Source organism: Artemia franciscana, unplaced genomic scaffold (genome assembly GCF_032884065.1).
Source record: "Artemia franciscana unplaced genomic scaffold, ASM3288406v1 PGA_scaffold_39, whole genome shotgun sequence".
Taxonomy (NCBI): domain Eukaryota; kingdom Metazoa; phylum Arthropoda; class Branchiopoda; order Anostraca; family Artemiidae; genus Artemia; species Artemia franciscana.
In genome coordinates, this window is record NW_027062677.1 from 525,169 (window position 1) to 548,112 (window position 22,944).

The window sequence follows — 22,944 nt, forward strand, 5'->3', positions numbered from 1 at the left end:
TCTGGTGGACGGGGATATCCCTCGAGTCTTTGTTCTATAATTTTGGCTCTTAAAAAGGGCACTAGACATTCTGATTTACAGTCAAATGAGCCCCCTCCGAAATTTATACTACCATCCCTTCCATGAGAACTTTATATACCCCTGGGGCATAATTTACAATACTTGCCCCTAGGCTCTGGGGGGCTACGTTATCCCTGGAGTCATTGTTATGTAATCTTTGGTCTAGTTTGAACAAACTGGCTATATAAAAAATTCGATCGGACACATTTGGTGAAAAGAGGGCTGGCAGACGGGGGGGGGACTAGTTGCTATCGGATCACTTTTGTCTCTTAAAAAGGGAATTAGAACTTTAAATTTCCGATCACTTGAGTCTCCTCCGAGGTCAATACGAGCACTTCTTCCATAAGAGATTTATATGCCATTAAGGCATAATTCACAACCCTTCTCCAGGGCTCTGGGGAGGGCGGGATTAATTTAATCCTGAAGTTTTTTTTATCTGATTGTCGAACTATTTCGAATAACCTGCCAATTTTCACAATTTTGATCGGATACATTTAGTGAAAAGAGATGCCCTCTAATCGCACTTGACTCATGAAAATATAACTAAAACTTTCAATTTCCAATCAAAATGAGTCACCTCTGAAGTTCGTTACGACCTCTCCTTACATAAAAACCTTATATGTCCCAGGGGCATAACACAAGACACTTGCCCCTGGGCTTTGGGGGTTTTGTCGAATCTGGAGTTTTTAATTATCTGATGTTTCAGCTATTTTTAGCAAAATGGCTCTCTCAAAACTTTTATCGAATGGGTTTGCGGGAAAAGGGGCGTGGAGAGGGGCTAATTGCCCTTTGATCTCTTTTAAATCCTTAAAATTCCACTTCAACTTTCAATTTTTAATCAATTGAGCCTTCTCTGAAGTTTATACGAGCATCCTTCTAAAGAACCATATATTCTCTCATGTCATAACTTACAACGCCTGGACCGGGCCCTGGGGGGGGGGTGTGGCCCCGGAGTCTTATTATCTTATGTTTAAATTATTTAAAAAAAAATTACTATCTCAAATTTTTATCGAATGGGTTTTGGAAAAAGGGGCTTGTGGAGGCCTAGTTGCCCTCCGATCTCTTTTTGCTCTGAAAAAGTGAATTAGAACTTTTAATTTCAAATCAAATAAGCCCTTTCTGAAGTTTATACAAGTATATCTTCTACAAGAACCATAAATGCCCCCAGAGCATAACTTACAACACCTTCCCCCGTGCCCTGGAGGGGGGGGGGCTCTGTCGACCCCGGAGTTTTTGTTATATGATCTTTGGACTATTTTTGAAAAATGACTATCTCATAACTTTTATCGGATGTATTTGGGGAACGAAGAGGTGGGGGGCATATTGCCCTCCGATCACTTTTGACTCTTAAGAAGGGCACTAAAACTCCTGACATCCAATCGAATGAGCTCCCTTTGAAGTTTATACGACAACCCCTTTCATATGAAATGCTTCTAGGGGAAAAAAACAAAACATTGGAGTCGTATGGCCTTTACTATAGGTAACGCTATAGTGTTGCCTCTGACTGATGAGATATATGCACAAAAGTAGAATTTTGAATATTGTAGAAGGAGCACCCTCATCTTCTTTATTTGTATCTTCATTTTTTGTGCCTATAGCTCCTGAATTGACCTCTGTTGGATTTGGCGTAATTGTCAGAATAATAAGATTGACAAAAGCCTTAATTTATGTATTTAATCATTTAACATTTCATTTATTTGTATATGGAGCCAAGTAAATTCCATATCTAGTTTTTTTCTATTAATCAAACTCATCATTTCAGTCTGTCAATTAAATGTCAAATGATAAAAAAAAATCGAATTTCCTAGAAAAATGACAAGCCTAAGGACTTTTCTATGAAAGTCTAGGTGAAAAAAAACAACAGGAAGTTTGAACTTTGTAATTTGGATTGTGAAGTTTTACATTTAAAATATATATAGCTAATTACTTCCGAGGAACAATTCAAAGAATCAGTTTTACTGTGAAAACCCTTATGATTTTTTACTCATCCATCTGTCTTTCGCTTGTAGCTTTCGTTCGTTGTTAAAACATTCCTTGTTCGGTCACTAAAAGGGTTACATCCCCTTTCACTGAGCGCTAAAGACTTCAAAAAAACAAAAAGGATGACCGAAAGAACATACAATGTTATAATATATTATAAAGAAATTCAGCAACATCTTTTTTTGGGGGGAGGGAGGTCGTTGAGTGGATCTGAATCCCCCTTTCCTTGTGAACGTGGGCTCATAAAACTTACAATAGTTTTCAAATTACAAAGAGATTAATAGTCCTACTTTACATCCAGCTATTTTACATCCACTGGATAAGGACTTTTATTTTTCAGGAAATGTATTTTACGATTTTTTTTTTTTTTTTTTTTTTTTAATGTGTAAAATAAATAGGTTGTCAACCCAAAGAAAGTTCAAAAATGGTGTAAGCCATTTGATGATTTTGTGCAACACTCGTCAGCTTTTTAAAGAGTATATTCAGCGTTGAAAAGTAAGTTGTATCTTCCTAAATTCAAGAGCTCATTTTTGGCGTGGTCTCTGCCTTGAAACTTTTGACTCACAAAAAAATATCTTATTTTAGATTCTTTTTAATTGCTAGAAATTTTCACTTTACATTTTTGGAATTTATACCTGAAAAAAAACTTCCTTCGTCATCTTGTGTTACCGGACAAAAATTATAAAAACAAAATAACAAATACTGGTTTGTTTTCCGATATCCATATTTACTTTTTCTTTTCATAGTATTGAAGCACAAAGAATAATTTTGGCCCAAAGGTAGGCTATATTAGGAAGTTGTTTCCCTAGTTTAGGCTCTGCATACAAGCATAATAGGGAAAAAACAGAATACACTTACTTTCCATCAATTTCTATACATCCAAAGAGACTTATACCTTTAATTTACATCCATAGTGTGAAAAATAAGTGTTATGCTTGTTTTGACTCGTTTTTAATTCTGGTGAATTCTACTACACTTTTAGTGGCACTAGTAGCTAGTAAATTCTATAATCGCCATTTTAAAGCGCACAAAAGTTCACCTTGCATATGTTTCCTATACTCTTTCGTCTTTGTCCCGATGCCCCTGCTTAAGGTACCCCTAGTTTTTTAATAAGGTTATTACTTACTCTGAAACAATTGGTATTTCGTAAGCTTCATCAATGGTCTGTTCTCCTGCAGATACGGCAGCAGTAAGAACAAGTCCTTCAGGTGCAAAAGCAGCTTTCAACTCTCTTAGGAGAGATATGAAATTGTCCTAAAATGCAAAGATTAAATCATTAATAAATAAAACTGGTGTGGCTGGTTGGAATTTTGCAAATGTAGTGTATCTATCACAATTTTCTTAGGAGACATTTCACGAAATGAAATTTGGGCATATCGGGCTACATGACCTAAAAAGCTGTTTTGAACTCCCTGAGAAAGAAAACAAAACTACCCCTGGAATGGTAAGTTAGGTTAATGGTAGTCACCTGGAATGGTAGTCATTTAAGATAAATGACTACAGATGAGGACACTAAAAGTCAACCATATCTGGTAGATATTCCTTCAAATTCTGGGTGTTGATTTCCCGATTGATTTTAGAACAGATTCAAACTAAATGGGCTTTAGTCATTGCCATTTCTTAGCCAAATATTCAATTTTGACGACCGAGCTAACAAACCATTGAATGATTGATTTTAGAGCAGGTTCAAACTAAATGGGCTTTAGTCATTTGATCAGGGTGATAGTCATTGTCATTTCTTAGCCAAATATTTAATTTTGATGACCAAGCTAACAAACCATTGATTGATTGATTTTAGAGCAGGTTCAAACTAAATGGGCTTTGGTCGTTTGGTCATAGTCATAGTCATTGTTTTTCTTAGCCAAATATTTAATTTTGATGACCAAGCTAACAAACCATTGAATGATTGATTTTAGAGCAGGTTCAAACTAAATGGGCTTTAGTCATTTGATCAGGGTGATAGTCATTGTCATTTCTTAGCCAAATATTTAATTTTGATGACCAAGCTAACAAACCATTGATTGATTGATTTTAGAGCAGGTTCAAACTAAATGGGCTTTAGTCATTTGATCAGGGTGATAGTCATTGTCATTTCTTAGCCAAATATTTAATTTTGATGACCAAGCTAGCAAACCATTGATTGATTGATTTTAGAGCAGGTTCAAACTAAATGGGCTTTGGTCGTTTGGTCATAGTCATAGTCATTGTTTTTCTTAGCCAAATATTTAATTTTGATGACCAAGCTAACAAACCATTGAATGATTGATTTTAGAGCAGGTTCAAACTAAATGGGCTTTAGTCATTTGATCAGGGTGATAGTCATTGTCATTTCTTAGCCAAATATTTAATTTTGATGACCAAGCTAGCAAACCATTGATTGATTGATTTTAGAGCAGGTTCAAACTAAATGGGCTTTGGTCGTTTGGTCATAGTCATAGTCATTGTTATTTCTTAGCCAAATATTTAATTTTGATGACCACACTAACCAAGCTAAACTTACATCATTAAAGCTTAATTATTAAATTTATAATATTTTGAAAATATGCTCAATATTCACAAATGAGCCACCTTTATTTTCAAGTGGTCTGCACAAAACTTGTTTGGGTTGTAAACGTGTCACTTGTGATTTTAGACGTCAAGTCTTTTCAATTTATTTGGTTGTAATGTATTTGAAATAACGAATGTATTAATGAAAATTTATTGCATGTTCGGATTCACTAAATTAATTGTACAAAATATACTGATACATAAGAGAATTTCCGGAAGTTTAAAAATCTTGATTATTTAATTCCGTAATGATAAATAGAATTTCTTATTTAAAATATTTTTTCAGCAATGTGCAGAAGACGCTACCCTTTAGAGAATTTAAACGGGTAAGTGTTTTCAGCTTGTTTCATTTTGACATGAATATTCATTTTAATTTCTGTCTATTTAACTTATTTTCATTAAAATATACTGATACATAAGAGAGTTTTCGGAAGCTTAAAAATTCTGATTATTCAATTCCGTAGTGGTAAACAGAACTACTTATTTAAAATATTTTTTCAGCAACGTGTAGAAGACGCTACCCTTTAGAGAATTTAAAGGGGTAAGAGAGCCCTATTTTTGTCTATGGTGTTTTCAGTTTGTTTTATTTTGATATGAAGATCCGTTTTAATATCTGTCTATTTAACTAATTTTGTAACAGGTATTTTTACTTGTTTCAAGTTTGACTTATTAGGCCTACGTCACTTTAAATCTGCCACTTCAGCTTTTAAAATTGCTTTGGAATTTTTGCCTCCTCTTTTTCATTTTTTTAAACCTTTTTAAAATTAACTTCGGTTCGTTGATTAATTGACATAGTTTTACTGCGAGGCAATTTTAGGAGTTTTTTTTCTCTCAACTTTTCTATTTAAAACTCAAATGTTTGATTTCAATTGAAATTTCATTCAAAATTTGAATACCCGATTGAAATATGTTGCCTTAGTTTTCAGAGATGATCTTCAACAATGTTTTTACTACAGAGCTTGAGATAGTGGGTAATGAGGATTCCTAATCATAGACATTGCAAATCTACCAAATTTTATTTTGTCTCCGGGCAACTGTGACCTCCATCGTGCGTATAACATTTACCATATCTTCATCTTAATCCATAAATCTATTAAAAAAAATTTTTATGTTCAGTTTTGCTATATCGGTTTGCAAGTTTAAAATTTTGATTGTCATGAATCAACAAAGTCATTTTTTTTTTTTAATTATACGTCTTTATTGAAATTCCTTTGACTTGACTAGATTCCAATTTCAAGCCAACCTGTGAAAAAAAAAACATTTTTCGGGTCGCATATCGATATGAGTAAATTTTTCAAAATGCATTATCAGCTTATTATCTTCAGTATTTTCTTCTATCGATTCATTGATGTTATCGTCAGTAACGTTCTCTTGGTCATGTTTACATACATTAAAAGTTTCAAGCCGATCTGATGCTTTAAATTGTTTTAAAAAGTAGAATTGTGGCAAAGAGTCAAACTTTAGCGTAAAGAGCGAGGGATTGCGGAGGGGACAACTCATTTCATATACGGGGTAATTTCTGTTCGTTTTAAGTTTTAATGTCGCTCCTTACTTTCAGCTAAAAAATTAGTTTTTTTTTATTTAATTTCTGAACGTTTTTGAATTAATGCATGTTTGGTGTTGGCTCTCCGCACATAAATTATTAAAATGAAATTTGTATATTAATTCTTTTTTTGGCTAAATGGCTTTCTCTTAGTTTTGATCAGACGATTTTGAGAAATAAGGGGTGGAGAAGGAGGCCTAGTTGCCCTCCAATTTTTCGGTTACTTAAAAAGGCAACTAGAACTTTTAATTTTTAACGAACGTTTTTATTAGTAAAAAATATACGTAACTTAAGAATTAACTTACGTAACAAACTTTCATAACCTTATATTTTTATTATGTATACGAGGGGATTTGTACCCTCGTTAATACCTCGCTCTTTACACTAAATCGTAAGTTTTGTCCCAATTCTTTAAGAATGACCCCTTAAAGAATAAATAGTTGAAATTACTAAAAATACTTTAGCATAAAGAGCAAGGTATTTATCTCCTCCTAAATACCTCGCTCTTTATGCTAAAGTATTTTTAGAACCCCTCATATGCGTAATAATCTCTGTTCGTTTTAAGTTTCAATGCTACTTCTTCCTTTCATTTGAAAAAACGTTTTCATGTTTATTTTTCATTGTTTTCTTATAGTAATGCTAGAGAATCCTGCGCCCTTGTCATTGAATTTTTCTTCCCCATGACAGATTCCTCCAAGGAAAGATCCTCCGACATAGCCCCCTCTCCTCAGCCCCACCCCCAAACAAAATAAAATCCCCCTGAAAACGTCTGTACACTTCCCAATAACCATTACTATATGTAAACACTGGTCAAAGTTTGTAACTTGCAGCCCCTCCCCCAGGGATTGTGGGGGAGTAAGTCATCCCCGAAGACATAGTTATTATGGTTTTCGACTATGCTGAACAAAATGGCTATCTCAAAATTTTGATCCGTAGACTTTGGGAAAAAATGAGCGTGGGAGGGGACCTAGATGCCCTCCAATTTTTTTGGTCACTTAAAAAGGGCACTAGAACTTTTCATTTCCGTTAGAATGAGCCCTCTTGCGACATTCTAGGACCACTTGGTCGATACGATGACCCCTGGGAAAAAAAAAACAAAAAAAACAAACAAACAAATAAACACGCACCCGTGATTTGTCTTCTGGCAAAAAAATACAAAATTCCACATTTTTGTAGATAGGAGCTTGAAACTTCTACAGTATGGTTCTCTGATACGCTGAATCTGATGGTTTTCTTTTTCGTTAAGATCCCACGACTTTTAGGGGGTGTTTCCCCCTATTTTCCTAAATAAGGCAAATTTTCTCAGGCTCGTAACTTTTGATGGGTAAGACTAAACTTGATGAAACTTATATATTCAAAATCAGCATTAAAATGCGATTCTTTTGATGTAGCTATTGATATCAAAATTCAATTTTTTTTAGTTTTGGTTACTATTGAGCCGGGTCGCTCCTTACTACAGTTCGTTACCACGAACTGTTTGATACCTTTAAAGGTAAGTTGTGGCGAATTTTTAACTAGCCAGAATGCACTATGTGTATATTATTGATACTAACACTACAGTTACTGTAACTAATGACGCTAAGGGTATTGAGGTGAAACTTTTGAGGAACGTTTAGGGAAGTTTCTTTTAAACTAAAATTTTTTCATATATGAAGGGGTTTCCCCTCCCATACCACCTCTCTCTTTACGCTACAGTTTGACTTTTTTCCAAAACAAGTAAGAAAGACTTCATAAGTTTTAAGGCCGTTTAATCGAAATAGAAAGCTTTTTCAAAGCATTAGAGACTTTAGTGTAACGACAAGGAATAAAAGAAGGGGTAGCCCCCATCATACATAAAATAATTTTTACAAAAGGGTGACAAATCAATGTATCAAGAACGGCTTACGTTATTAAATTAGACCTTTAGGAGTAAGCAGTTGCAAATTTTGAACTAGCCGGAATGTGCTCTGTGTATAGAAATTATTACTAACACTTCATTTACTGTAACTAATGACTCCCAGGGTATTACGGTGAAAATTTTGGGGGACGCTTAGGGGGAGTTTCAATTAAACTAAAAATTTTCCATATATAATTTTACATAGGGGCTTCCCCCTCCTATGCCCGTCTCTCTTTCTGCTACGAAAGTAAAGACTAAGCTAAACCCCAAAATGAGCAAAATTTATTCTGTAAGGGAGGGGTACTGCCCCTTTCTCATCCCCGCTTCTACTTCATGGTTGCTCAAACTTGGGAGGGTGCAAATTACGTCATAAATTGAAAATTCTAGTCCTTTTTTATAGCTCGAAGGTGACTGAAGACCAGCAAGCCGTTGGGAGGAGTATTCTCCAGGGGGTATTTTTTGCGGGGAATATTTATCGGGAATATTTTCTTGGGGTATTTACAGCGGGGGTATTTCCTGCGGTAGGGGTGGGATATTTTCTAAGGGGAATTTTCCGGAGGGGTGGGGGTATTTCCCGGGGGCGCCAGCTCCCTGAAAAAATATGGAAGGCACTTCAATCAAAGCTAGCGCGTTCACACTGAACATTTTCCAGGCTTTTGAAATACCTTTCTATTTATATTGGTAACTTCGATATTTATGTCTTTTATATTAATAGTCAAATAGTCCCCAAACAATCATAGTAAAAGCAAGAGTTAAGTAATCAATCAATACAAATAATTACCCGATCTTCTGCTACTCCTCCTCGTTGAGTAGGGTATTCCCAGTCCATATCGAGCCCATCAAAGCCATATCGTAACAAGAATGGGACAACACTATCAATAAATTGCCTACGGCCTTCTGCTGTGCTTGCCATCTACAAAGAAAGAATAGAATTTAAAGTCGAAGGAAATTCTTTTTAGAAAAAAAAGATACAAAATAATAGTTTATGCACTAAAAGCAAAAATAATTTCTATTGCTAAGTACTTGAGCTAGTTATGAAACCTGAAAACATAACAAAATTAGAGATTTTTCGCATTCAACAAAATCAAATTAAATTGAACGAGACAGAATTCAAGCAGATTCCAGTCTCAGTTTTAATTTTCAATTTTCAATTAATTTTCAATTTTCAATTTAAAATCAGTTTTAATTTTCAATTAATTTTAATTTCCATGGACGCTTTGGATAGCTTATCAAGGTTCGAATTATTTTCCAATTTAATTTCAATTAGTGCAAATACTTTTAGTCCTTCTATTTTTTCCGTTACCTTAAGAATTTTTTTCTTCATTCTTTTATTGTCAATTATTTTAACCTAACCGTGGAATCAGAAAAGTAAGAGAACCAAAAATAACTTGCACTGAACTGGCTCAACTCAAATTGAATGAATTAGAGTTCACCCGGATTCCTGTTAGAAAGCTTGAACAAGCCTCATATTAACGTTTTGTTTATTCGTTTGTGTTGCTGTGATTCCAAAGTTAAAATACTTGAAATAATAATTTTCTGTGCAAAGTATTCTGGAGGCTTATCAATATTGCTTTAATTATGACCTGAAAATAATACAATTCTTGAGGGTTTTTTTTACATTAAGCGGACTCAAGTTGAACTCAAATAAAGTTGAACGTACGAAAGTTTAACCTCAGTATTATTTTTTCAATGCCGTCGTTAATCGTTTGAAAAGTTTGAGAGGGTTCAGATTTTTTTTCTCTTTATTTCAATTGTTAAAACATCAATAATACGTTTTTTGCAGTATTTCATAATAATTTTTTTTACTTTGATATCCAAATATTTTGGACCATTTATGAAATCTGAAAACTATTCAAAATTTTTAGTTATATGTGCTCAGCAAACTCATACAAAACTCAAATTATTTCAAGTTGAATTTCATTTTAGAGCTCACAAATTATTGTTTTTAGATTAAAAGTAGAGGTTGATAACTACATTACATTGGTCTACATTGGTCCTACATTGGTCTAGTTTGTAGCTGTTCTGATTCCCCTGTTATTCTTGCTGCTGTAACAACTTTCTACAATTGTTCTTTTAATGAATATATTAGCCTAGACTCTTGGTCCTAGAAGTATGACAATTTCTACAATTTCCTTGCAAATTCATATTTCTTCGCAATATTCATATTTCTTCGCAATTTCTTCGCATATTCATATTTCTTCGCAAATTCAATGCGCAAATTAAATTACATGTTAGAACAACTGACAATCTTACTGATAACTGATCATGAAACTGGGGCCTATATTGATGAATCATACAAAGCTATCAAATCATAACACACTTATACAATCTTGAAGATATATGGGGACTAGTAATAAGGTTTTGCAAACTTGAAATGAGAAATTATACTGCATTTCCAAAAATACCTCAAGTACTACTTTCAATGTTTTTAGAGTCTACAGGGACGAAAAATAATTTGACTTTATCAAAGGAAAGGCAGAAGTTACTTTTCAAATATTTAGATTTTTTAAACATAGGTTAAAAAACAATATGCTAGACCAACCGTCAATAGGCATGTTACGTGATATTAGGTAAGATCAAAGCTCTATAGAAAGTATGTCCCCGAACCCTGCACTAAAGCTATTAAGTTTTATTGTGTTAAATTTTTGAATTAATAATACAGCTTAAAAAACTATTAAACTGAGAGTTAAATCAGTTCTAAGTCGACAGCTGGCTTAGAATAAAACCCGCAATGAGTATATTTTGCCTTTTTCTTCAAAAACCGCCACATCTATCAGTCTTTTTTATGAAGAGGAGCCAAAAACAAATTATGATTTAAATTATAACATTGTAATTATAATAATAATGTAAATAAATTATAATTTAAATTATATTTGAAAACCAAATATGCAAAGAAGGGGAAAGACAGAGCATAAACAAAAGGAAAACGAAAAAAAGAATACTAGATTCAAATTGAGCAGTAAAAACCCAGCAAACCCTTAGCTAAAATTCAAGGTCACTAGAAAGATCAAGGAGGATTTAACTTCAATAATCGACTATATACAGACTTTAAAGCACAAGAACTACCTAGATAATTTAGTAGGTCAGTACAATAGACCAACGATGGCTTAGGCGCTTTAAAAAAATATTATAAAACAGCTTTGAAAAGTTATGCTTATGCAGAGTACATGGGTTTAGCGTGCAGATTAGTAAACACGATTAAAAAAAATCCTTTTTGGTTTCCCCATTTTAAAATATTATCGAAAAGGCCTTGCCCACTCCTACATTTTTTGAACTGGCGGCACTAATTCTGGAAGATGAAAATTTCCGTATAAGCCATGTAATAAACACGAATGGCTTAGAAAATAGAGCATTAAACTGTCAATATCAAGGTGTGGGTTGGACTCCAACATCTGACAGCTTTAAAAAGCATATTCTCTTTCTTTTTTAGCAAAAGTTGCACTTGTGCACTAAATATTACAGTATTATACTATTTTAAGTGTGGAAAACTGGAAAAATGTATGAAAACTAAAAACTTCAAATTTATGTTCCTACAGAAATAGTTTAGTCAAATGCTGGATTTTCTTACAATGTACAGATTGTGGTCTAAAAGGGAGTATGAAGATGTTATTTCCGGAATATTGACGTTTTTCGAAAGAAATCGTTGTTATTTCAATTCAGTACGTATGTCATAAGTAATGCCTTGGATGGCTGATACTTATTCCGAGAATACTCAAGGCGAAATCCCTCTAAAGGTTTGGCTAATAGGATAAGAAAAGTGGTACGAATACAAATTAAAAATAAATTTAAATCTAAAGCAATATCTAGAGAATTGGCAAAACCAAACAATTAAACCGGGAAAGTGGGAAAATGTGTTCTCCATTTTCCCAAGTTAAGAGTGTGTTCTCTGGAAGGTTTCCATACTTTATTTTTAGGCTATCAGTCACAGAGTTTTACAAGTACATTAAATCAGCCGTGCGTCAATGACTGAGACAAAGCTGAAGACATTGGAGGAGAATTACTCCAAGACTCAGGGTTTAAGTTAGGGTTGCCCCTGGTTTAAGAAACAACAAAAATCATGTAAATTAAACTCGACGAACGAAAAAGTCCACAGCGAGGTCCACACACTAAAAAGTCTCCATACTAAAACTATGCCTACAATTATTTCTTAGAGATGTATTAACAGCATTCTTATGTTTTTGAACACACTGATTTGGTTAGATCCTAATTTTGTTTTGTTCATTCAATTCACTTTTTTAATGGTTTGATTGATATTTTTACAATAAAATAGTTCTCTCCCTTTTGAAGGTTCACTTTTTCATCGCCATTAATTATTTGACATTTTTTTCATCCATCATACAGTAACATATTTGTTATCTAATGTCATGTTTTGACCTGTTTCATGTTTTACATGTATTTTTGATACATCACGGTATTCTTTCACCACCCGCTCAAGGATAACTTGAATCTGGCAAAAAACTAGGTAATGCTAGATTTTAGGAGACTAAAAATTACATTATTTCCCAACAACTATGTAAATTTAGACATGTTCAACCAGAAAAAAAGACTAGTTTTCTGTAGTTCCAGGGTAAAAAGTATACATATACATTTTTTTATTAATCAAATTACTGCTTTTTTCTTAAGGTGAAAATAACCACACAGTTTTGAACTTGATTGGCTTTGAAATGAACAGTAAGATTAGAAATTAACTTCACGCCAAAACAACTTGAGAGGATAAAGATAAATACATTCAAAGCCCATAAGAAATGAAATTTTTTTTTACATGATTGATTCTTCTGGGTGAAGCTTTATGGTAGTAAAAAGAACAAACAGTTTTTAGCAATGACATTTTTGAACTAGCAATCTCTCTTTTTCTCTGTATTAGAACTATTTCACCTTTGAGTACTTGACTGAGCCTTCATTCCATCCTCCAATAGCCAAAATTGTCACAAGCTCTGGGTTTATTTTCTTTAAACCAGTAAAACGCTCATAGGCTCCTGTTGGAAAAAAAAAATTCAGTGTCAACAAAATAAACTTACGCCTTTTTTATAACATTATCGTGGTTCACACGTTTCAAAAGTCAGTTGAACTTGAAGAAAAGACTAATTAACATTAGTTAATGTTACTTGTTCATCTGTATGTCCTGTATCGTCATGCTAGGTGTATCGACAGGCGTAATGGTGCCTGGCTTGCCAAAAATCCATTTAAGCTATTTAAATCGTATTGATAGTATTGTATTGATCGTATTGACTAGTATTGAATCGTATTGATCGTATTGACTAGATTGATGCAGAAAGCCTAACTTTTGCAGTTTACAGGTACAAAGTGACTATGAGATTTCCTCTTGATTTTCACGTCCTTCCTTGATTTTAGTAATTAACAATTCTTCTATAGAATTGGAAACTTAAAAAGGCCAGAACCTTAGGCTGGAGATCATTAATCAACCTTCCGCCCAATTATTGTTTGCCTTGGTTTGCAGATATGACTGCATGCTATGACAATTTGTCTTGTCATAGACAAGACAGATGTCTTGTCATAGACATAGACAAGACTGCAGCTATGACAATTTGTCTTGGTTTGCAGCTATGACTTTCGCAATTAACAGATCTGCTATGCAATAAAGCTTGACACGGATTGGTCATTTATGAAAATTTGATTTGAAATTCAAAAACATTGTAGCACAAAGGATTCTTTGTTGATGTTACCTTGTATAAACTTAGTTTTATCCACAATTATAACTATTGTTAGGCTCGCACAACAATCTTTGTCAGTAATCTAAATAAATTTATCTGTATGTCTGTGTTTGTCGCAATGGAATTTGAAGTTATTAGATTTTTCCTTAATTTTAAAGTTACAATTCTTATACTGAATTGGAAAACCAAATGGCTAAAATATTTTTTGAAATATCAGTTATGAATATTAACCAATAATAATTCACTTTCAAGTATTGTATAGCAATGCTGTGCCTCTTCGTCATAAAGATGGGATAACTAATTTTCCAAGCTTTCATTTTGTCTAATTTTCAAAAAAAATGTTCAATGATTATTCACTCTGATTAATCTGATTGATCATTAAAATTACACCTGAACTTGGATATTGCTAAATGCAGAGGATTCATTATGGACGGTGTGTATGTCATGATTTTAATTTTATCCGTAAGTATATCTATTATGCAGCTTCCCTATTAATCTTCAGTTTATACAACACCTAAGTCAATCATAGGAATAGAAAGCCTTGAACTGGATGCCATTTTAAGTCAAATGAAGCTCTTTCTTTTCTCTTTCAGTGGACCTTTCAAAATTCGACTTTAATTCAAAACTTACTCAATTGGTGAAAGTGGGCCACATCAGAAGTGGGCCACGTCAAGGGCCACATCAAAAGTGGACCTTTCGATGTGTTACTTCATCCATGAAACTTTCGGAAAATAGCTTACATTCCTTTCCAAAAATGTAAACTATTTAGTATACTGATAAAAAAATAAACAAATGAAAGTACGTGCCGCATATTGGTGAGACATAGCTAGAACTAAAAAAAGCTTTAGTTAATTTAGCTGAATGGGTAACCTATATATTAGACAGCATATTCATACAGGATACAGTTAGTAATTACACCGAGAGCCTTCTTAAACTGTCAATAGGTTATTACAGCAATACACTTAGAACCTTTCGTAGGCATTAAGAAAAACAAAACACTAGTCCTAATAAATATTTTTACACTTCATTTGAATATGTGCTCAGAATCTTTCTATTAGCTCTAGTTTGTGAATAACCCTTTATCAAAATTTGTTTCTTAGAAAATTGTACTTCTCGGATTTAAAAAAAGTTAATTGCTTAGAATAATTTTTCTTAGGAAATCATTTTCTTATGCTGAGCTCAAAATTTGATAATTTTTTTCTAGTACCCTGGTTTTTCAAAAATATTTTTTAAGTCTGGTAGGCCTACAGGAGCAGTGTTTTTTTCTTGCACTTCTTATTGTTTTCCCTAGTTCACCAATTTCAGCCTATTGATTGAAAGTGGTAAGCGTCTAACCTCCACAGCTTTTGCAGAAAAAAAACAGACTTTAGGTCAGACTGATAAATAGGCTATGATGTATTATTTTGGAAAGCTGTGTAAAATTCTTGATTGTCACCAAAAAGGAGGATTTTCACTTACGATTCAGCCAGAGCATAAGGTGTGTGAGTTGAAAAAAGTTTTATAGTTTATTGTTGGGGATACCTGTATGAAATTATACAACCTAGCTTCTCTTTCATTGAACCAAGATAGCCGTCTTCGAATGGAAAGCCCTGCGTTAGTAAGCAAGCAGGCAGGCACAAGTTTTAAATCATATTTATATTAATATTAGAAAGTCAGCTTATGGCTAAGAAATCCATTTTTGAACCAATATCGACATATTTATTTTTTCAAATCAAATTTATAGTAATAATAGAAAGTCATCTTGTCGCTAAAAAATATATTTTTGAACCATGATCGGCACATTTTTTTTCGAATCAAATTTATAGTAATATTAGAAAGAAATAAGTCCCAATCAACCTTTAATTCTCTTCAGCATTGTAATATGCAACATGTGAGAAAGTAGAATCTAATCCTTTCTGTATGTTAAGTATTTGGCCAAGCTAAAAACAGTAAAAATAAATTTAAGCAGCAATTCTAAGGAAAAGACTGACAAAAAAACTGAAATTGACAAACGTATTCTGACAGTATGAGTGAAATAGGAACATAAAAAGAATTTATTCCGGGTAAAAAAAAACTTTAAAAAATAAAATAATAAATTTTATTTATTAGAATAAAAAACAATAAAATACAGCTAAACTAAAACTACAATAAATAGTTACAATGATAAAAAAAACAAATCAGATTTGATAGTTTGAATAAAGGTAGCCAGAATTTAAAAATTTGGACTTATCAGGGGCTGAAACCTGATCTCCCTCCACCCAGTGAACATCCCTTTACTGAAAATATAAATAATCGATATTTTGAAAAACCATATAATACCAAAGTATTAGGCTTTATTAAATAATGCAAGATTTTATGTATATAAAAAAGTAGAATCTTACCTCTTCCCCAATTTTCGTAGAGTTCATTATATGGATCCAAGGCATAGATGGAATTGTCATATTCTTTTAGTCCAGCGAAACCAAATATTAAATGAGTACAAACGAAGGGATCAATATCTTCTACATCAAATTTTCCATCTCCAGGTCGATATACTGCCCAACTTCCATAATAACATACCACATTTCTCTTTCCTGAACAGAAAATTGTAAAAAAAAAAATTGATTCGAATTATTCTTCTATCATCCTATTATTTAGTACTACTGATAACGAGAAATTGACAGTTTACTTTTGACTCAACTCTTTGCGTTCTTTTTCACGCTCAACAAGTTAACATAACAGAAAAGGGCAAATAATATAACAGGTAAAAAGAGACACCATACAAATATAGAATCAGCGTGAATAATAGATTTAGCTGTCACATTGTCACTAAAATTTCGTCATCAAACTTAGCAACGGAAATATCCGTGACAAACCAAAACTGTTGTCACCAAAACTTCATTTTTAGATTTTCGGTTTCTATTGAGAAGGATCGCTCTTTACTTACAGTTTGTTGGTATAAGCCGTTTGGTTCAAGACTCTTTTAAATATGAAAGACGCTATTAGTTTCTCCTTGAGCCCCATTTTTACATTTAAGTTTAATAAGCTTTTAACATTGCTTCGAGAATGATAGTAATCCTTGAAGCAAAAATGTGCCCCTTCAAACACATACTAGAAGGAGAGAGAGTCTAAATGTCAAAAACTAATTATAAAGTCATTCACTCATATTACCAACTGAGGCCGGCAGAGGGGCCAAAGAGAAGTCTCTTTCTGAAAACATAAAGCAATTAATTAGCATGTGTAAACTATAAAATGAAAAATACTCCAAGGCTTCTACTAGCGCTTGCTGACCCATCCCACAGAAACAAATCCTAGTGGAACCCATGATAACCCACCCTGCTTCACCTTTGGTACCAGTAAGCATTCAATTTTAATCTTTTATGTGACGCAGAAATAGATTTTCTGCAATAAGAGGGGCACTATCCCTCCACAACGCCCATATTTTAAGTGCTTTTCAAAAATATCTTCCGATGAAACCTTAATCCTTATTTAGCTGGAATATTACAAAGAGTCAGGAAATTTGGGCATAAAAATTCACTTTTCCAGATCATGGCACATACCCCCATCTAAACTATGATCCACCAGCCACCTGAAAAAGGATTAGTGGGGAATTATAAACCACTGTATATAATTTTATAAGACCTCAAATAAATCAACTCAGTTAAATGAAGCTTTAAAATAAAATGTATATATTAATCGTATGTTTTGCACGGATTATTTGCTTCGTTATGGACGAATATGCCAAGATGCGGCAATGCTTGATCTGAAACCAGAAAGCTCCCTATATAGTTTTTAGGAGATTAAAGCTGAATGTACATCTCAGAATTTTAACTAGATGGTTTTAGGTATTTTCTTGGGCCAAAATTACCGTTTTGCACCGCAAAATGACAAGAAACACGACTTTGCAGTGGCACAATTTTTGGTACTTATAACGGTTACTAGAACTTCAATTTCGGTTCGAATGGGCTTTCTTTTGAATTTTTAGGACTATTAGTTTGAAAAAAATGACCTCTAAAAAAAACACACACGAAAAAAAAACAGGAACAAACAAATAACAAGCAAATGAACGTGCATCCTTGGTCTTCATTCTCGGAAAAAACAAAAATGTCATGGTTTTGTAGATAGGGGGCTAAAACTTTAACTATAGGATTCGAAATAATGATATAATTTATGAAGATAACTTGTCCTTTTGGGGGTGTTTATCCCTTTTTACCGAAAATGAAATCAAATAAGTTTTATTTTCATATTCTTCCGGCTAAAAGTAGTTTCCCTTTATCCCAAGAAGCTACAGATGTCACCAATGTAATTTATCGGTGTAGCTGTGCCTTATCCCTTTCCCAGATGTTTTACCTCATTACCCATGCTGCTGATTGTAGCCGATTGAGTAGCAGTTTAGAAGTTTATGTATCCCCCTTACCTAAAGCTGAGTAGCAGTTTTCCCCAGTCACCCCTTTACCTTGTTCGAGTGAAGATGTGTTCAAGTCTCTATATTGATGCTGAGAACCAGAGTATATGGTAACCAGAATAGCTGATGATGTCACCAATGTGTTTTACCTGTGTAGCTGTACCCCTTTTCCAGATGTTATACCTTATTACCCTATGTTGCTAATTCTAGCTGATAGAATAGCAGTTTAGAAGTTTATGTTTCATCTTACCTGTAGCCGAGCAGCAGGCATCCCCCGTTACCCCTTTACCTTGTTTGAGTGTAGCTGTGATCGAGTCTCAATATTGGTGCTGATAAACAGAGTTTACTACATGGGCAGTTCAAGAATTTTTTAAGTGGCATAGAAGAGTAGTTGTCTTGCGTATATATTTAGTTATGTTTAGTGGGGTGACCATTTTTGGCACCCCATTGTTTTTTGTAAGGGCAGATCCCCCACCCAAAGAAGGGGTAACTGAATACACATGTTCAATACGAAATGCTCAATAAATGTTCAATAAATGAAAGCAGTGACCATCAAAGCTAATTATGTTAATATCTAACACTTCTTTTCAGAGTCTAGGTTACTATTAGTACGAGTTACTCCTTAGTTTTAGGTTGTTACCACGAACTGTTTGATTTTAAAATGGCGCTAGTAGCCTTTGCTTAAAATACACACTAATTCAGAAACCTCTTTAATCTTTGCATTTTAAGTTATGTTATCATTCTAAACAATTTTTTTAAGAGGATGAAAGGGTTTTGTTAAAAGAAATAAACACAATTCACAACAAACCCGAAATTTATAAATTTGTACGGGTAAATGTCACCCTTTGCAAAACCCCACATACACTATCACTGCAAGCCATCCTTACCCCTCCCTCCACCCAAAAAAGAATAAGAATAATTATGAAATAAATAAATAAAAATACATGTATTTTAAATTTTAACATATATTCACAACCTATCTGGATGCTGAAGACACAAAATGAACATCATTCCTTTAAAAAAGTTTTAGCCAGAAACAATGCAGTAGCTAAGACTTTCTCTTTATTACTCTTTCTCTTTATTACTCTTTTCTTTATTTCTCTTTATTTCTCTTTTATACTCTTTATTTCTCTTTATTACTTTATTTCTCTTTTGTACTCTTTCTCTTTAAGAGTTCTAAAGGAACTCTTTCTCTTTATTACCCTCCCTTCCATTTAATATTTGAACTTCAGCATTTTTTGCCAATAAAAGTTAGCGCCTATTTTAATTGCCATTTTTTTCAAAAATGAGCTAATATTTAGTCGAAAAAAATTAAGTATCTGAAGTACCTTCTGTGAGAGTGATAGTCGCGAAAGCTGCAACCAAAAACAGAAGTAAAATTTTTGCAGTCATTTTTCTTGCACTGTCCTAATTACTAGGCTATCAATTATATCACTGGGCTTTCAATGATGTGAAGTTTCTCATATAAAGTAGTTTTCCTATCCTTATCATCTGTACAAATTTGTGATTGATAATCTCTTACAAAATCCCAAATGTCAATCATTATCGTAGTTTGGACTCGTGCAATAAAGTATTTCCGAAGCTGTTTTTGCTTTAACTTGCTATTACATAGGAACCTTCTATTTGCTTTATATTAGTTATATTTGAAAACTTACGCAATTTTTCTATTAATGTCGCATTTCTCACTTATTATATTGTCTTATTATATTGTTGCTTTTATTATATTTTATTATATGGTTTTATCATATTATATATTATATTATAATATTGTTGCTTTAACTCGCTATTACATAGGATCCTTCTATTTGCTTTATATAAGTTATATTTGAAAACTTACGTAATTTTCTATTAATGTCGCTTTTCTCACTTATATTGTTTAGAACAACAAAAAAGATATCAATTAGTGTAGAAAAATATTTTTGTGAATGAGCCCGATGAACTTGTTCCAAAGAACTATTAGTGTAATGACCTAATTGGATTGGTTATTGGATTTCGTTCATAATTAATTAAACCACATTCTTCATGCTCAAAGACCGGTGGTAGATCCAGAGGTGGCGGTTTTTGGGGGACCCCAGGCCCGCAAATATTTTCTGGTGCCCTCATTCCGTTTTTTTTTTTTACTATAAAGAAATATGTGGTAACTATATCGGGTCGGATTGATATAGAGACAAAGACAGATCAGCTAAGAAAAGAAATAAATTCCCATGGCACATAATTCATTATAGTCCAGTAACACTACAAAAAAAAGGCCGAACTTCGGCATTCGAGAAATAGAAATGTTTTCGGCACCAAAATGTTTATAAAGAACACCAAACTGTTCAGAAAAAAAATTCTCAATAACATATTCCATATCATATGATATGGGATATCAAATCTCCCGTGCATTAGTACCCTCTTTCAGGAAAAACTGGCGAAAAGGGGGAATTTCCCAAATTAAGAATTTTAAAATATTTTCTTGGTTTCAATGTCCTTTCCTATTAATTAAAGTCTGGGGAGACTGAAAACCGTATTGGAATTGAAAAATTGTATCATTTAGTGCCCAACTTCCACCCAAAGGGGGATAAAAAATCAGAACCTTATTTTGTGCAGTACTTATATACAATAGAAAACCAAAATGTTAAGAAAAAATCGCTAAATAACACATCCAGAATTGCCCAAAATCGCCTTTGCAAGTAATACCTCTTTTTTCAAGGAAAAAAAGGGACAAAAAGGAAGGGGGAATTTTATGTTCCCCCTTCCACATTTATATTCCACATTATATATATATATATATATATATATATATATATATATATATATATATATATATATATATACATATATATATATATATATATATATATATAATTTGCTTAAATAGCAATAACTATGGCTATAGCTATAGTATAAAACAGGGAGCCGGTCAGGAATTGAGAATTATAGTTCTTTCTTTTTAAGCCGAAAGTGATTGGTGACCTTCCAGCCCTTGTACTAAAATTATTTTTGATATCTGGTCCTTTTGTTACCCCTTAGAACATCTGATCGACATTTTGAGGTACCTATTTTGTACTTTCTCTATGGCTTCTCAATTTTACGTGTGGGGCAGTTTTCCGTGGGGGGGGGTAAACACCTAGACCCCTGAACACAATTGTACACAAACCAAAACAGACGACGCTAAATAAAAGGGTTTAAAAGTAATTGGATAGAGAAGGAATACTCAGCCCCAGTTTGATTAAAGTTTCCTAAGAATAGCCCAACAACCCATTAAAAAAACTTAAAAATAGTGGTTATAGTTTTTTATCTTAAATACTTACAAAAAAATTCACTTTATAGCGGACATTATAGATAAAAGACTATTAAACTACCAGCTATGGTGAAGACGAAACATTATTAGCTATGTTATTAGTTACATGTTATGTTATTATATATGTTATTAGTATGTTATTATTATATATATATATATATATATATATATATATATATATATATGTATATATATATATATATATATATATATATATATATATATATATATATATATATATATATATATATATATATATATATATATATATATATATATATATCAGCTATGTAAAAATTAGCAACCGAAACGTCATTTTTGACGATTCTGGAAGTGGGCTGACAAAGATAGATCACGCCATCGGAAGCGAACAAAAAGAAAACAGTGCCTTGCCATCAGTTTTATTTCTATGACGAAGCCTGCTGGGAAGAAAGGGGACTTGCTCTCCAACCCCAATAAGTAGAGTCAGCAAAGCTGATAGCTGAGAACTGGTGGTAGCCGGGTGTCAAGTACAAGAATCCAAAGGTGGTGCAGACGTTTTAATAGCAAAAAAAGTACACGCTTTAGCCAAAAAGTGGGAGACCTGCTAAAACCTGGAAAAGATGCCTTTGTTCCACACCACCCTAGAGGTCAAGGCTAGTGGCGCGTCTTTTTTAAAGATGTTCCCCCAGTAGGCCTCATCCTCTGTGACTGCTACATATTTGAAAAGCCAGTTAGTTATTCCTTTGGAGATATTATGTCCCCCCAGCTCCTGGGGAAAGTTTTTAAGTTATAAAACATACCTGTTGTTTACGTATGGTATTTTTTATTGGCAAGTATACATATATTTTTCGAAAGGGGGGGCTAGTTGGAGAGGTTTTCCACGGATAGAATTTGCATGGGAAGGGATTTTTTCAGGGATGGAATTTTTCAGGTGAAATTTTCCAGAATTTTTAAACGAAATTCTTCTTATGCCTTGCTTTCTTTTCGCCAGCTCAGTTTTACGCGTGGAGATGTTAAGGGCAATTGTCCTGGGTTAATATTCACCAAGATTGAATTGTCTAGATCCGTGGGGAGGAGAAATTTTTCCATGCTGCTGGAACCTGATTTTCTGGCTTTATTTAGAAAAACGATCAGAAATTAAACAAAAAAAAGTTATTTCAACTGGAAGCAATTAGCAACATTAAAACTTAAAACGAACAGAAATGATTACGTATATGGGGGGGGGTCGTTCTTCCTCAACAATTTGCGCTTTTCGCTAAAGTTTGAGTTTTATCCCAATTCTTAAGAACGACTCCTGAAAAACAAGGTTCGTTTAATTCGAACAATAAGAAGCTTATATAAAAGTACTAAGAACTTTAATGAAATAAGTGAGGTGTTGAGGAGGAGCAAACCCCCTCATATTTATAATAATTTCTTTTCACTTTTAATTTTAATGTTGCTCCTTACTTTCAGTTGAAAAACTTTTTTTTTAACTTAATTACTCAAAAATTCCTTTATTATAGAGTTTCGATCGCGAATGATGCAAACATGACACAAGAAACTGGTCCTTCAACTTCTTTATACCGCACAATTAGCTTTACCTTGGTTGGAAAATAAATTGTAGCTATTTCTTATATGAGTATTTAGTAGGTGTTTTGG

The 22,944-nt window shown here is 33.2% G+C and overlaps 1 protein-coding gene and 1 long non-coding RNA gene across 3 annotated transcripts in view; one reads left to right on the top strand and one right to left on the bottom strand.

Moving 5' to 3' along the window:
• The window catches only part of LOC136041829 (uncharacterized), a 45,819-nt gene extending 27,323 nt beyond the window's left edge, over positions 1-18,496 (top strand). Inside the window, exons 2-3 of the long non-coding RNA XR_010621106.1 lie at positions 4,874-4,913; positions 18,252-18,496. This is a non-coding gene — a long non-coding RNA (uncharacterized LOC136041829). The remainder of the gene's footprint in view (positions 1-4,873; positions 4,914-18,251) is intronic.
• The window catches only part of LOC136041828 (acidic mammalian chitinase-like), a 41,727-nt gene extending 22,205 nt beyond the window's left edge, over positions 1-19,522 (bottom strand). The window contains exons 1-5 of one of the 2 annotated variants that reach the window (XM_065726605.1): positions 19,370-19,521; positions 16,039-16,230; positions 12,882-12,982; positions 8,788-8,919; positions 3,167-3,294 (exon numbers count right to left, since the gene is read on the bottom strand). In XM_065726605.1, coding sequence (XP_065582677.1) covers positions 3,167-3,294; positions 8,788-8,919; positions 12,882-12,982; positions 16,039-16,230; positions 19,370-19,433 — 617 coding nt within the window. In that variant the 5' untranslated portion in view covers positions 19,434-19,521. Of the gene's footprint in view, positions 1-3,166; positions 3,295-8,787; positions 8,920-12,881; positions 12,983-16,038; positions 16,231-19,369 lie in introns of both variants that reach the window. The other variant, XM_065726607.1, reaches the window with a different exon arrangement.
• Positions 19,523-22,944: the final 3,422 nt, after the last annotated feature.